Below are 15,820 nucleotides of genomic sequence, written 5' to 3'. Positions count from 1 at the left end.
TAGACAGTTTAAGGTAAAAGGTATGGGGATTAGAGAGACTAACAATAGGATCAGGTAGAGTGTTTTCTACTCTATTGCAGAAGTCATATTTCCTACAATCAAGATTAGAGCGATTTACATTGAGTTTGAATCTATTGATAGCTCTTATATTATTACGGTTGAAATTAAAGTACTCATTTACAGGTAGGACTTTTTGGTAAATAATCTTATGAACTAAGCATAGGTCAGAACATAGACTGTGTAGTTCGAGACTATCCAGATCTAAAATTTCAAGCCTGGTGGGATAGGGAATTTTATTTCGAGCAGAAGATTTGAGTACTCTTCTAGTAAAATATCTCTGGACCCTCTCTAATGTATTGATGTCTGAAATACAGTGAGGGTTCCAGGCAGGTGAGCAGTATTCTAGTATAGGTCTGGCAAAGGTTTTATATGCCCTAGTTTTAAGTATAGCGTTACCAGAGAGAAAACTTTGCAAAATAAGATTGACAACTCTTAATGCCTTTTTTGCAATGATGTTACAGTGAGTTCTGGGACTTAGTTCTTTTGAAATGAGTACTTTTCATGGAGTTAGTTCCATTGTCCTTTATAGATGCAGAATTCCATTTGATACAGCATCTAATTTCTGTTGCAGAGTCCTGACTAAATATTATCAGCATATCCTGACAATGATATTTTCTGTACAGAAGATCAATGAAGATCTTCAGCTCCTACCTAATATTACCTTGGGCTTCAGAATCTATGATAGGTATGCTGACTATCATGCCAAAATGGAACTTTTTTCTAACCAGAACAGATTTGTTCCAAATTACAAGTGTGGCATCCTGAACAAACTCATATCAGTTGTTGGGACTGTTGATCCAGGAATCGTTAGTGATATGGCAGATATATTAGAGACTTACAAAGTTCCACAGGTAAGATGGATGGCTTTGTCTTTCCAGATGTATGGAATTGCAGAACTTCAAAATATAATTTAATTCCCTTTTATTTCTCCAAAAATTATATTAAAGAAGAACATTTAGTATAGCATAAAGTAAAAAAATCAATTTGCAAATTTTTTTATTACTATTATTAAGTTTGAAAGATTAATTTTAATGATCATTGGAACTTTGGATCCCTGTAGTCTTCTCATTTAATTATTAATGTGATGGGGAGAATTATATAATCTTTCTATTTTTTATTTATTTATATTTTATTTTATTAATATATTCTGCCTTTCAGGTGCTTAAGGAGGTATAAGTAAGGGTTTTTCCTCTTATATAGCCCTGACTTACCAACCACAAATGGAAATGGAAATCTATAACTAAGCACTGTGATTGCTAACCTCGCATGACTATACTTTTCTTAGAACCTCACCTTGCTTCTGTTGCTAAGCAAATTATCATGATTTTTAAGTGAGACATCATGTTACCATGATGTATGATTTCACTTCTGTGCTTCATTAATTCTGCTTGTTTGAAGCAGGTTGTGAAGCCCATGAAATAGTGGTTCATGACCTTGGGATACAGCAATGGTACACTAAAAGTACACAAATTGTGAAGCACCCAATGGCTATCATATGACAATTGTGCTGCTGTAATATTCAGAAGTGTAAGCATTGGCTGCAAAGTTGTTTTATTTTCAGCAATTATGACCTCAAAGAGTCACTAAATGAGAAGTTGATAAACAAGAACTTCCTCAATATTTCTCTAAGACTACCAGATAGGTTGGGATAAGAAAGTGAGACTGACACAATTACTTTCACTTAGTGATTGAAAGATATTAAAACAATAAATCTTGGTGAATCATATATTTTAGTAAAAGGAAAATATATTCTTGAATTCGGAGCCATGCTAAATCATTGTAGCAGATGCAATGTGAGCAGAATCAGAAGCTGCATTACTAGTTACAATAAAGCAGAAATTCCTCCCTGTTCCCAATAAGTCCTCCAGGAAGTTTTGTCCCTTTCTTCCAATATCGCATCTTAACATGAGCAGAACAGATGCTTGAAGAGAAATTAGCAGAACTATCATTGGAGATGCAGTGCCACAGCTAGTTAATTTAGTATTCTAAACCAAGTAGCACATAAGCAATAGCATCATTGAAGTCTAAAATAGGGTAAATCAATATTTAAATTTAAGAGGTTTTTTTGGAAGATGGGGGAGAATATTTAAACTGTACAATGAAGTAATTAAGCATGGTATGTATGTATATACTTTGTTTATTTATATATATATTTATATATTTATTAATTTTATATGCCACTTATCTTGCTGTCTAAACCAATTCTAGCTTACAATATAGTAAAAATAGAGATATAAAACCAGTCATAAATATAAAAACAGATTAATTTTGCAAAAGATTAAATACAGATTAAAAAGCCATGGGCTCATGGAACAGGATGGTGTGTTCTTTGTCACTAATCCTATGGCCTACAGCTTCTCTATCTGGCACCACAGCTACCAACAGAGCTACCAACAGAACCAGTTTTAAGGCCCTAACTGAAGGCCAGAAGGTTGGGGATGGATCTCATCTCAGACAGATGTTTCAAAGGGTGAGGGTCATGGCATAAAATGCTCTTATCCTTGCCCCACCAGCTGAAATTCCTTGTTAATGGGGTCCACAGCAAGCCTCTTCTGCCAGTACTAGTGGGGGCGGCAGTCCAATTGGCAGTCCAAATATGTTTTTCAGCTATCCTGGATCCATATAGGCATTAAAGATGATAACCAACACCTTAAAGTGGATCAAGAAGCAAATCAGTAGCCAATTTAAACCGTGTAATAGTGGTGTTACATGTGACATTATTATATGTGCATGGACAAAATTGTCCATGCAATTGCATTCTGAATCAATTGTAGCTTCCAACTATTTTCAAGGGGAAGCCCCATGTAGAGCATGTTGCAATAATCCAAATGGGACATGACTGGTGCATAAGTGATTGACCACAGAGCCTCATGATCCAGAAATAGGCACAACTGGTACACAATATGAAATTGCACAAATGGTCTCATAACCATGATTGCCACCTGCTCTTTGAGCAGGAGTTCTGAGTCAAGAATGTTAAGAATAAGCTTGCAGATGAATATAAACGTAAAACAGAAAGTGACAGTGCTTCTGTAGCAGAGTCCGCTTTAAAGATGGAACATAGGAATAAAAACAGTTACATGAAGTAAGAAATGTGTGAATGCTTGCAGGATCTGGAAAGCTAGAATGGAAAAACCAGACTAAATTACAGAAGGCCGAAAGTGTGAAAGAAAAAAGTGATTTGGCATCAGATAACAAGCATGCTTTTCAATCCAAAAATTGCACCTTATCCTTGCAAGCATGGTGTGTTGATTCAGGAGCTACAAGTCACATGACAAATGACAGAAATTTCTTTACTCACTTTGACCAGAAAAAAACATCACCACAGTTAATGGCAAATAATGGAATCAGAAGGAATAAAATATGGTTTTCTTTATTGTCCTCTTTACCAGAGTGTCACCAGAAAGATAATTAATATTTTGTCAGTATAGAAGCTCACAAACAAGGCAATGTAGTACTCTTCCAAAGGACGGTAGTGTCATCACAAAAGGGAATATCTTACTAGCAAAGGCTAAAATTACAGATGAACTGTATCAGCAATAAAGTGATTAATACTGCCAAGGAGGAAAAACACTCTAATTGCATTCGCACATGGCACAGACGACTTGGGCACAGAAGTCCTAACATAATAAAGAAATTAACTGAGAATGATTATGAAAGTGGAATAAAAATTAGTGCTCAAATAATGAAATACAACAGTTGTATAAAAAAAAAGATGACAAGAAAAGTGTTTCCAGAGCAGAGCAACAGCAGAGCTGAAAAATCTCTGGACTCAGTTCATTCAGATCTTAGTGGTCAAATGAAAACATTGACTCCAGGACAGACAATGGAATTAAATATATAGGTGATTCTCAGAAAACATGGCATAATATTTCAAAGTACTGTACCATTCAAGCCGGAACAACATGGGGTTACAGAAAGAGGGAATTATACTCCATGTGAATGAGAGTGGAAAAACCACGCTTTTTGATGCAGATAGCCTGGGGAAGGGGGGGAGCATTTATGACTGCATGCTATCCCCAAAATCAACTACCAGAAAAATTAACTGAGAAAATCCCATATGAACTGTGGGATGGAAAAGCCCCAAATTTAAGTCAACTAGAAATTTTTGGAAGCAAGGTCTATGTGCACATCCCAAAAGAAAAGTGTACAACATGGAATGCTTGTGAAAAGGAAAGTGGGATAAGTGTAATTGTTGATGAAACTTCAGTGTGTTCAAAGTTTCAGAAACTGACTGAGGAAAATTCCACATTGGTGTCACATGAAGAAAAGCAATAAAATGAAACAGAAATAAAATAGAAATCAATGCAGACTAGCCAGATCCTGTAAAAGAAGAAGCCAAGCCACAAGAGGTTTCAATCAGGAGAACTACCAGAAGCAATAAAGACATCCCAACCAAACTTCTGTGCTATGTTGCTCATTAGCATTAAAACCAGAGCCAGATTCAGGGGATGAGATGCAAAGACTTCCAACCAATGAGAAACAAAAGTGGATCAGAGCTGCTGATGAAGAGATGACATCTCTTAGTAAACTGCAGACATGGACCCTTTCAGAGCTACCTCATGGTAAGTTTCCGGTTATCTACAAATGGGTTTTTAAGACCAAATGCAACTCTGAAGACAAGGTCTATAGGTACAAAGTACGGTTAGTGGCAAAAGGATATTGACAAAAATTTGGTGAGGATTAAAATGCTAATTTTGCTCCAGTTGCAAAACAAAAGTAGTTTCAGAACACTATTGACAATGGGGGTTTGTCAGAAACACGATATCAAAACAGCCTTTCTTAATGGTAATATTGAAGGGGAAATATATATGACACAACCAGAAGGATATATCAAAAATGGAGAAGAACATCTTCTGTGCAAGTTGCAGAAATCTCTTTATGGACTCAGCAATCAGCTGGAGCATGGAATTTAAAAATATTTATTTATTTATTTATTTATTTATTTATTTATTTATTTATTTATTTATTTATTTATTTATATGCCACCCTTCTCCCGAAGGACTCAGGACTCAGAGAAAACATTCAACAGAACGAAAAATTACATAAAAATTAAAATCCAATTAAAATTTGATTAAAATTAATCCAATGTAAAAATCACCCCAGCGGATCAGCCCATTTGATGAAAGAGCCACATCTTCAGTTCACGGCGGAAGGAGAGGAGGTCAGGGGCTGTCCTAAGCCTGGTGGGCAGCCCATTCCAGAGGGTCAGCGCTCCCACAGAGAACGCTCTCCCCCTGGGGGCCACCAGCCGACATTGTCTGGCTGATGACACCCAGAGGAGGCCCGCTTTATGGGAGTGCACAGGATGATGGGAGGATGGCAGGAGATGATCCTGCAGGTACCCTGGGCCTAAGCCATGTAGGGCTTTATAGGTGAGCACTAGCACCTTGAAACGGACCTGAAGGACCACCAGCAACCAGTGCAGCTCACGTAGAAGAGGTGTCACATGGGAGTAACGAGAAAAATAAAAAAAGTATTGCTAGATAAAGGATTCATATGAAGCAGATCTGATCCATGTCTATACTCAAAATGTGTAGATTCGGAATATATGTATATTTTACTCTATGCGGATGACGTGATTGTTGCTCACAAAAGGGATGAGAAAATTGCAAAGTTGACTGCAATACTTAACCAGCATTTTGACACTAAAGATCTTGGAGATGTGACATATTACCTAGGAATTAATGTACAGCACAAAGAAGGTGCCAGCTTCTTGTTAAATCAGAAATCTAAAATTGAGGCAATGCTTCAGCAGATTGTCATGACTGAAGCCAAAGAAGTATTTCCATGGACACAGCATATCTAAAAACCAAAAGGGATGTGGATCTTTGTTCTACTAATGAACAATACAGACACCCAAACAGTGGGTGTTAACTTTGAAATGGATTGGGCCTGTTGCAGTGATTTTCTCTGTTTCTCAGCTTGACACACTTTGGGAACTCTGGAATGTCAGACCAAACATCAATACTTTACTATCTCGTGGGAATCAAGATCATCCTAACAGGTACTGGCCAGACACTGGAAGAGGTTATCAAGGATTTGCCAAAACACCTAATTGGACAGTGTGACCTGTGACGCTGTGACAAGGAGGGAGGAAGCTGTCTATTCTTTAATTATACTGAAAGTGTGGGAAATAACCAGAGCTGGTTTTGCTTTCAAATGTGCCGATATGATGTACTCAATAAATCAGTCATTTGAGAAGGCTGAAAGTCTTGGGAGTGCTGAATTGGTTAGGTTCATTAGTCAGAACCTTGACATTGGCGGCATTGCAATATATTGCAACCACTACATGTCCAGACATTGCAGCTGCCATGTCGCTCCTTGGTAGACACATGAATGAACCATGTCAAAGAGACTGGACATCAATTAAGAGAGTCATGAGATATCTCAAACAAACAAAGGACTTGAATCTGAAGCTATCTGCAGTTGGTGATTTGAACCTTGTAGGATATGTGGACCAGTGGTGAAATGTAAAATTTGTTACTACTGGTTCTGTGGGTGTGGCTTGGTGGGGGGGGGTAATATGACTGAGTGGGCATGGCCAACTTTTTTTTTTTTATTTTTTCAGTCAAAGAGGTTGTAGAAAAAATGCTTTTAAAAATAAAAAAAGCCTCTGATGATTGCGTGGCTCAGCTGGCCAATGGGGGGGAGGGGCAGGTTTGGGATTTTTGCTACCGGTTCTCCAAACCACCCACCTCCATCGCTACCGGGTCGGGCGATCTGGTCCAAACCAGGAGCATTTCACCCCTGATGTGGACTCTGATTGGGCAGGTGACCCAAGTACTCGTAAATCCACAAGTGGTTATTTGTTCAAATTGGGAAGCGGTCCTATATCTTGGTCCAGCAAGAAGCAGACCTCAGTGGTTTTGTCTTGTACAGAGGCAGAATACATTACTGCTACTTCTGCCAGTCATGATGCTATGCGGATACATCAATTATTTGAAGATCTTGGAGAACCAATGTTCCAGCCTACAGTTTTAATGAGGACAATCTAGGCTATATCAAGCTTTCTATCAATGAGAAGATCAATGCAAGCACAAAGCATATTGACGTCCAACTGATCTGGTTGAACAAAGTGTAATTGTGTTTACATATTGTGAAACTAATAACATGATTGCAGATACTTTGGCAAAACCACTTCTAAGAAACAGATTTATAGAACTGAGATCCGAAATGAGACTAATATAAGGACAGTTGTTGAGTGTGAAGTGTTGGAATTCATTGTTGGAATATATTTTTAGGCAACAACTAGAGTAGTATTTAGCCAGTAGATGACAGTGTCTACAAGCATGGATCTCTGGTATATACTCTATGCTCTTTTGTTCTAAATAGAATATCCTGTTTCCTATTACAGTAATACAACTGAGCAGTAAAGTGCATGGTGACTGTACTCTTTGCTCTGTGGTGCTTTATATAAACAAAATTTCTAATAATAAGAGATGGCACTAAAAAGCAAACCTTGGTAGTTGATTCAGGAAAAACTATAACTTTTGGGATGACTTCAGATAGATAAGATGTCATGATAAATTTCCTATGAGTGGATAATAGTTTATTAACAGAGAGTTTTAAAACTTTAATTTTGCTTTGTTTTAATATTAATATTCTTCCTGCTAACTACTTTGTCACTAATATAATATATAGAAGACAGGTCAATAATTTGCAACTAGATTTATTTGTTTAAAAATTGGGAAGACCTGTTTCACAAGGGATGGAAACTAATTTTGTACTAATGTATTAATAAGCATTCAACCAGGGGGAATAATATGTGTACATATGTTAGTCTTTTTTTTTTTAATGCACCTTTTTCTTTTTAATGTTTTAGTTATTTTTTGTTTTTTCTTTTCTGTCCTTTGGGATTTTTTGGTGAGTTTTGTATTTTTGTATTTTAATTTTGTCATGAATAAAATAAATATACATATATTAAAAAAGCAAATTAGGTGAAAGCATATGCTGATATATTTTGGAACTATTAATTAAGAGATGACACACATTTTCCTTTTTGGACCATGTATTTTTCCTTGCTGTTTTTTCTATTTACCCATATAATTCTTTTTGTTTCCATAGTTCCCAACTGGTTCCTCACAATATGAAAGTCATTTCTACTACCCCATGGTTCCAGGTGAAGAACTTTATTACAGCGGCATTATTCGACTACTCTTGCACTTCAGGTGGACTTGGGTTGGGATACTTACAAAAGGACTCGGAGGAAGAATATTTGAGCACCTAATCTCAACGTTTCCTATCCATGGTATCTGCATTGCCTTCTTGGAAAAATTCAGACCAGTTTATATCAATAATTTTTTTGATAATCTGAAATGGCTTGTTGAAATGTTTCAACTTCTTGTTAACAGCAAAGCCAAAGCTATTATAATCAAAGATAATTATCTTTTAAATATAAGATGGTTGTTACGCTTACCTGAAATGGAAATAGTTTCTATAAAACTGAAAGGTAAGGTGTGGATTGTGGCTTCCCAAATGGGTCTTGCATCGTTCTTTTATCAAAAAAGCTGGGATATCCAAAGCCTACATGGTGCTCTGACCTTTGCAGCTCACTCAAGTGAAATTAAAGGCTTCCAACACTTTCTTCAGACAAGAAACCATTTCGCCTCAAAAGAGGATGGTTTTGTCAAAAATGTGTGGGAGCAAGCATTTGGCTGTGTGTTTCCAAATCCATCAGAGACTGAGGAATCAGAGGATGTCTGTACAGGGAGGGAGAAACTGGAGACGCTCCCTGGGGCCTATTTTGAAATGAGGATGACCAGTCATAGTTACAGTATATACAATGCAGTATATGCTGTGGCACATGCTTTACATGCTATGATATTTGGCCAACAACACAGGCGAAAACTGAATGGCAGAAATCTGAGTCTACAGGATCTCCAGCCATGGCAGGTAATTTCATGAATAATCAATTTTGTTGGAAATGGGATTTGACTTGAACTGACTCCCCAGCATCTCACAGCCTTCTGATCATAAAGAGCACTCAGAATTAGATGGAAACTTATTAACAACTTCCAGGTTTATTTTTTAAATGTTTTTCTCACTTTTTATGGGATTTGTATAATCTCTATGAATTTTTTGTATGTTTTCTGGCTCACTTACTCTCTAGTTATTTTCCTTAGGTAGTTAGGATATATGCTTTACATTTTCTCCCCCCTTCCCACATCCAATACACAGACACACAGACACAGAGGAACTATTTCATATAATAAGCTTTATTCCTTTCAAAGTGACAACAGCTGGCTTCTTAAATTAAGTTTTAAGTTACGCATTTCAGTCAATAGGCATATAGGTTGAAAATAGTGAATACAATGCATGCATTTTATTCTGTATAGGAGGGTGGAAGAAGTAGAAATTTCTATTTGGTTTTTCAAGCTGAAAATAATTCTAAGACCACAAAGCACTACCTTTCTAGATAAAGAAAAATCCATGAATACAGAATAGGATTCAATCACCATGGACACCACGAATGATAGAGCAGCAGGAATTATTTGCCTGGAGGTAAAGGATTCAACTATGTAATTTAGATCAATCCAAGTATATTTGAATCCCTTCCCTACTGTAGGAACAAAGGACCATGCTGAAATGAGAGCGTAATAGCATGTACATGAACTCAAAGAAAGAAAATCAGAACATAGAATGTGTGTGTGTAAGAGACAGAGGTAGAGTGCAGTAATTAGTAATCTTTCTATTTTTCAATGTCAGTCATAACAAAAGAACAGCCACTTGCTCATAATACATCAGCAGGATTTTGCAGAATCTATGTTCTTTCATGTGCTCTCAATTTGATTTAAACTGCTCTCAGTCTACTTTTGTCCTCCATTCCTCCTTCTAATCATCCATATATTCCACAAAGATTCAATCTAAATTTAAGGGTCATTTTCAATTTAGAAGAAATATGTTTATAACACACTTTGTCTTCCATTCTCCATCATGGCATCTTATAGTAGCAATAAAAATGGATGTATTCGATTTTATGTATTTCTTTATTTATCAATGTATCAAATGCATCAATGGCAGACTTTATAGCATTAAAGAAAGATAATTATTTTATTTTTAAAAGTCAGTTCAAGCTGTTCAACCTCATACTATTCCTTTCAGTAGATAATTTATATTAAATTTTCTTATATATTAAAAGGATATGGTACTCTCTAATCAGTTTGTCTCTAATAAAAGCAGATGACAAGCTTTATAAGGTTATTGCAAGGCAAGCTCAGTTATATTTATTTGTTAAACAACATATTTCCTCAATAAATTAAATCTTTATGTATTAACTTTTCTATCATTTTAGGGCCTGGATTATTGTTAATTTTTGAAAGTTAGACTATAAGCGAAAGATTTTAGATCAAGGATCACAGGCAATCACCCTTAAGAGGAATGCTAGCACCTTTAAGTAGAGACAATCTGCCACATATTTAAATGTTTCAACTAAAAAGATTACTATGGTGTCATATACTTTTATATATTAAGTATGCTTTTTTCTTGCTTTTTTTCATATTCAGCTTCATTTCTTTTTGAAAAAAGGCTCATTTAACAACAGTGTTGGAGATAAAATTTCCTTTGATGAAAATAGAGAACTGATTACACAACTGGATATGGAGAACTGGGTCATATTCTCCAACCAGTCTTTGCATCGAGTGAAAGTTGGGAAGCTGGATCCTTGGGCTGCTGAAGACCAAATGTTCACCATTAATGAAAAAGCCATCAACTGGCCCAGCACTTTCAATCAAGTAAGTAGTTGATTTGTTTGAATTATCGGGATGATATCCAAAGAGTAGCTCAATATCATTTAATATACAAATAAAATCAAATACTGGAAAGAAATGCCAGCAAGATATATATATCTTTATATATAGTATCAAATTTATATTTGCTGATAAAGAAATAAAGGGAGACTAGTATAGATCTATTTCAAGCTATTTAGTTCTGATCAGCTAGCCATACCCTTACTCAGATTCAAACTTGGGCTGCCTGCATATTAGGCAGTTGTACTAACCTCTGAGCCACAAGTTTTCCTCCGTTTATCAGCTGAGCCAGGGGAGAGATTAAGTGTTTTTCTGTCGAAGCACCTGGTCCTCCCCAATATGGGAGGGAGCATGCTGCTTCCCTCCCATATTGGGCAAAAGGGAAGCAGTATGCTCCCTCCCATATTGGGGTAGACAGGTGCATTGACAGAAAAAGTTTACACACACACACACGAAAAAAATCAAATCATTACACTAGCTTTATTTATTTCTACAGTATTGGTCAATCATAATTTTTCTACTTTTCTCCCATATACATGATTAAATGCTTACATTTTCCTTCTTTTATTTACTGGGCAGACCCTACCTACTTCCATGTGTACTAAGAGCTGCCTCCCTGGTTATTTTAAGAAAAAACAAGAGGCGAAGCCGTTTTGCTGCTATGATTGTCTTCGATGTCCCAAAGAGAAAATGGCAAGCCAGAAGGGTAAGAGGCATTATTAATCGATTGTTCTGCAGGACAATCCAAGAAAATCCATGAAGATATAAGTACAGGAGCCGAATTATATTATATACAATTCAGGTCATTTTTGTTTAGTGGCCAGTCACTAAGTGAAGCAGATCCTAAGCAAAATCACAAAAGTGCTTTATGAAGTTATTTCATCTTTCCTTTTCTCTGCAGATTTTTAAAGGTATTAAATGTGATAAATGATCACAAAGGTACTTTTTCATTACTGTCATAACTGCAAATAATTGTTCAATAAGGCAGTCACTAAACAAAAAGTGCTTTTCTTGCATTTCCCCACTCTTTGGAATACTCATCCTAAAGCTTGGCCAATTAGCAAGAAGAAAATTGATATTTGTATTTATATTTATTAGAGATGAAGTGATTGAAGGAGAATTGCAGGCACAAAAAGGAGAACATTTTGAGAAGAGGACACTAGTGCTGTCTGTTTGACTAGTGCACTGATAATTGTGAGCAATGAGTCACAAAGAAAGCAATAGCCTTTAATATGAAATTGGGTAGTCTTGTCAATGTCTGACAGCAAAATATGCAAGAATGGGGTTTCAATAAACTAATTCAGACAATCACTCTACTTTCCAATGGAGGAAAGGATAAACAATGGATCAAGTACAGGGTAATACATACCAAATGCTGTAATGGCATGTAAACATATGACTGAGAGAAAAACGCAGTAAAGGTTGTAAATAGGGCCTTTATCACAACGTTACTTATTGTTCTCACCATAATTATGAATCATTACTATTTGAAGCAGTTGCTAAATGAGAATTACTTGTAAAGCATTCCATTTCTCTTAGTTTAGGATTATACTGTATATTCGATTTTAAAAATTATCATCCTAACTTGCACAAAATCTATTCCACTTGATTCAGAAAGCATCAGGATTTTTGCTTGAAAGGAGAATAGGAAACATCTTTCCTTCAGAAATATGAAAAATATTAAATCTAAATTATCTGATACAAAGAGAATCCTAAAACATTTATTTTTATTGATATTATTTTGAATAATGCTTTTTAGAAAACCTTACTGAAGATCAATGTAGAAATAAAACCAGAGAAATATATAGAGATGGCCCAAGTAATGTCATGAATTCATAAGTAATTAATATTCCTTCCATTAGCAGAGAAATCTCATGTTCTCCTGTGCTCCCTTAGGTACCAAATATAAGAATAGAAAGTCAAATCTAGGCAATCAAAGAGACTACTGCTTCCATAAAAAACATAGTAAATGATACTAAGTACTGTATAAGCATATAACATACATAAATTTATATATTTTAATTCTAGACATGGATGACTGTTTGAAATGCCCAGAAGATCAATATCCAAATAAGAACCAAACTTCATGTATTCTTAAGAAAATAACATTCTTGTCCTATGAAGAACCAATGGGAATAAGCATGATTATTTTGGTACTTTTCTTTTCTCTCTGCACAATTGTGGTGCTTAGAACATTTTTGAAGTACCACAATACTCCCATTGTCAAGGCCAATAATAGAAATCTTACCTATCTTCTACTCATATCCCTCCTCCTCTGCTTCCTTTGCTCACTGCAGTTCCTTGTTGCACCAGGTAATGTGATATGTTTCCTGCGACAAATTAGCTTTGGCATCATCTTCTCAGTGGCTGTGTCTTCTGTGCTGGCAAAAACCATCATTGTGGTTCTGGCTTTCATGGCTACCAAGCCTGGGTCAAGGATGAAGAACTGGGTGGGAAGTGGACTGGCCACCTTCATCGTTCTTTCTGGTTCCTTGATTCAAACAGGCATTTGCATGGTGTGGCTGTTCACATTTCCTCCTTTTCCTGACATTGACACCCATTCAGAAATAGAGGAAATCATACTGCAGTGCAATGAAGGCTCATCTACCATGTTCTACTGCGTCCTGGGCTACATGGGCTTTCTGGCAGCTGCTAGTTTCACAGTAGCGTTTTTCTCCAGAAACCTCCCCAGCAGTTTCAATGAGGCCAAATGTCTCACTTTCAGCATGCTTATCTTCTGCAGTGTGTGGATCTCTTTTCTTCCATCCTACCTGAGCACCAAAGGCAAATACATGGTGGCTGTGGAGGTTTTCTCCATTTTGGCCTCTAGTGCTGGATTGCTGGCCTGCATTTATTTCCCCAAATGCTATATAATCATTATTAGGCCAGAGCTAAACACCAGGGAACAGTTAATAAAGAGAAAATATTAATAATACAAACTAAAAAATCTATTTCTATATTTTGCTCTTTTGTTATTCAATGGGAACCTGACTGTTAGCAAACATCTGTGGGCTAAAACTAAGAATAATCAGCACAGAATCTGGTGGTGGTTCAGTTTTCCAGCAATCCAGAATGGGACAAAACATTATGGCCACGTGACCTTGCCCATTTTACTCCAACTTTCCTAGACCAACTGATCAACTACAGGCCTTTGTCTATGGCTGGTCTTCCACCAGTGATCCCCCAGCACTACTGATATTCCGTTGTTTCTCTGAAACTCCCTAGTTATAGATGATGCATCACAACCAAAGTCTTCACAGCCAATTCCTCCTGTGGGATAATTCAATGCACTTTTGGTGCTTCTGGTTTCTGGTGAGCTTTTGGTGCATGCCCAATGGCAAGAGCAGACGGGGCATTAGTAGCAGCAGTGCTAGAAAGCTGTAGCAGTATGGGAGGGGGAAAATCGTGGTGTCATTTTTTCCAGCAGCATTTGGATGGTGAAGGGGGAGAGGCATAGCTTGGCCAGCAGTGTTTGGATGGCAATGGGGGGTGGGTGGAGGCACAGATCTAACAAAGGAGGAGGAGGAGTTGCATTATATGTAAAAGATCACTACATCTCTACAGAAATATACAAAATCAAGGATGAAAACCTCCTAGAATCGATATGGATCAATACAAAAGGGAGGAATATGACATTGCTATAGATGTATACAACAAGCCACCCAACCAAGCAGAAGAAATAGATGAACTCTTGGCTAATCAATTAACAAATGTATGTAGGAATTCTGCCATTAATGGGATATTTCAGCTTCTCTGATGTCAACTGGGACACAAATTCTGCAGCAAGTGGGAAATCAAACAGATTCCTAACCAATTTAGTTGACAACTTTGTCATCCAAAAGGTAGAGGTGGTAACTAGAGGAAACTATATTGGAACTAATTCTTACTAGTAGAGAAGAAGTAATAGAGGGAATTGAAGTTGCTGGAACCTTGGGGGAAAGTGACCACATCATACTCGAATTCAATATAATGCAAACACAAGCAATAGAATATAATCCAACCCAACCCAACCCAACCCAACCCAACCCAACCAGTGTCTTAAATATTAAAAGATCTCATGTTAACAAACTCAGAGAGGCCCTAAGCAAAATTTCATGGATAAAAATCCTAAAGGGGAAAACAACTCAAGAAGCATTGAAAAATATAAAAGCTCAGTACAACACAATACCACTGAAAAAGAAAAACAAGAAATCCAAGAAGAAACCAGCATGGCTGCACAAAGATCTCATAAAGATAAACTGAAAGACAGAAAGGATAAGTATAAAAATGAAAAAAGGAACACATAACTAAGGCAGAATATCAGCAGATAGCTTGAATCTGCAAAGATGAGGTTAGGAAAACGAAGGCTCAGAATGAACAGACTTGCAACAAAAGTGAAAGATAATAAAAAAGTTCTTTCAACATATAAATAACAAGAAAAAAGTCAAGGAAACAGTTGGTCCACTAGAGAGAAGATGGCAAGGAAGTAACAGATAGTAAAGAGAAAGCAGAGCTGCTTAACTCATTCTTTGCATCAGTCTTCACACAGAAAGAAACTAGGGCTCAACCTACCAAAGACATAACTGTAAAAGATGGACTAGAAATTAAAATTAAAATAATGGAAGCTATTTGGTCACTGAGGCACGGGATTTGTTGTGAGCCATGTCAGACAGCTTGGAGCCTGGGCGTGGCTTATCTTAACTGTTCTGTGTATATAAGAGTTTGTTTGTCCTTACTCCTTGCTTCTAGTTTTAGTCCTTGCTTCTACTTCTTGTCCTTGTCCTTGTCCTTGCAACTTTTCTACCATGTTGCAAGAGCTGCATGAATATTGTGTACATGCATCATGTTTTATATTGTTGTATATAAAGACGTTTCTTCTATAAATGAATCCTGCTGAATTATTTACTTGTGTGATGGCTGGATAGAAAGGCCTCGCAATCTGGGAGTCCTCTTGGATATGCAGCTGTCCTTGGAGGAACATCTGACAGCTGTAACCAGGGGGACCTTTTGTCAGGTTCGCCTGATTCGCCAGT

At 36.8% G+C, this 15,820-nt stretch overlaps 1 protein-coding gene across 1 annotated transcript; it reads left to right on the top strand.

Annotated features, from left to right (window-relative positions):
* Window positions 1-665: 665 nt before the first annotated feature.
* On the top strand, window positions 666-13,748 carry LOC148113990 (vomeronasal type-2 receptor 26-like). Its single transcript, XM_087893598.1, has 8 exons — window positions 666-911; window positions 2,687-2,753; window positions 4,485-4,625; window positions 5,601-5,842; window positions 8,128-8,955; window positions 10,689-10,793; window positions 11,388-11,514; window positions 12,837-13,748. Exons 1-8 carry the CDS (start codon window positions 666-668, stop codon window positions 13,736-13,738), a joined length of 2,658 nt encoding a protein of 885 aa, XP_087749724.1. The 3' UTR covers window positions 13,739-13,748.
* Window positions 13,749-15,820: the final 2,072 nt, after the last annotated feature.

The sequence above is a fragment of the Pantherophis guttatus genome, chromosome 4 (genome assembly GCF_059756535.1).
Source record: "Pantherophis guttatus breed Tessera chromosome 4, ASM5975653v1, whole genome shotgun sequence".
Classification (NCBI taxonomy): domain Eukaryota; kingdom Metazoa; phylum Chordata; class Lepidosauria; order Squamata; family Colubridae; genus Pantherophis; species Pantherophis guttatus.
Note: the sequence above shows the minus strand (reverse complement) of the source record. Positions and strands in the feature narration are given on the sequence as shown.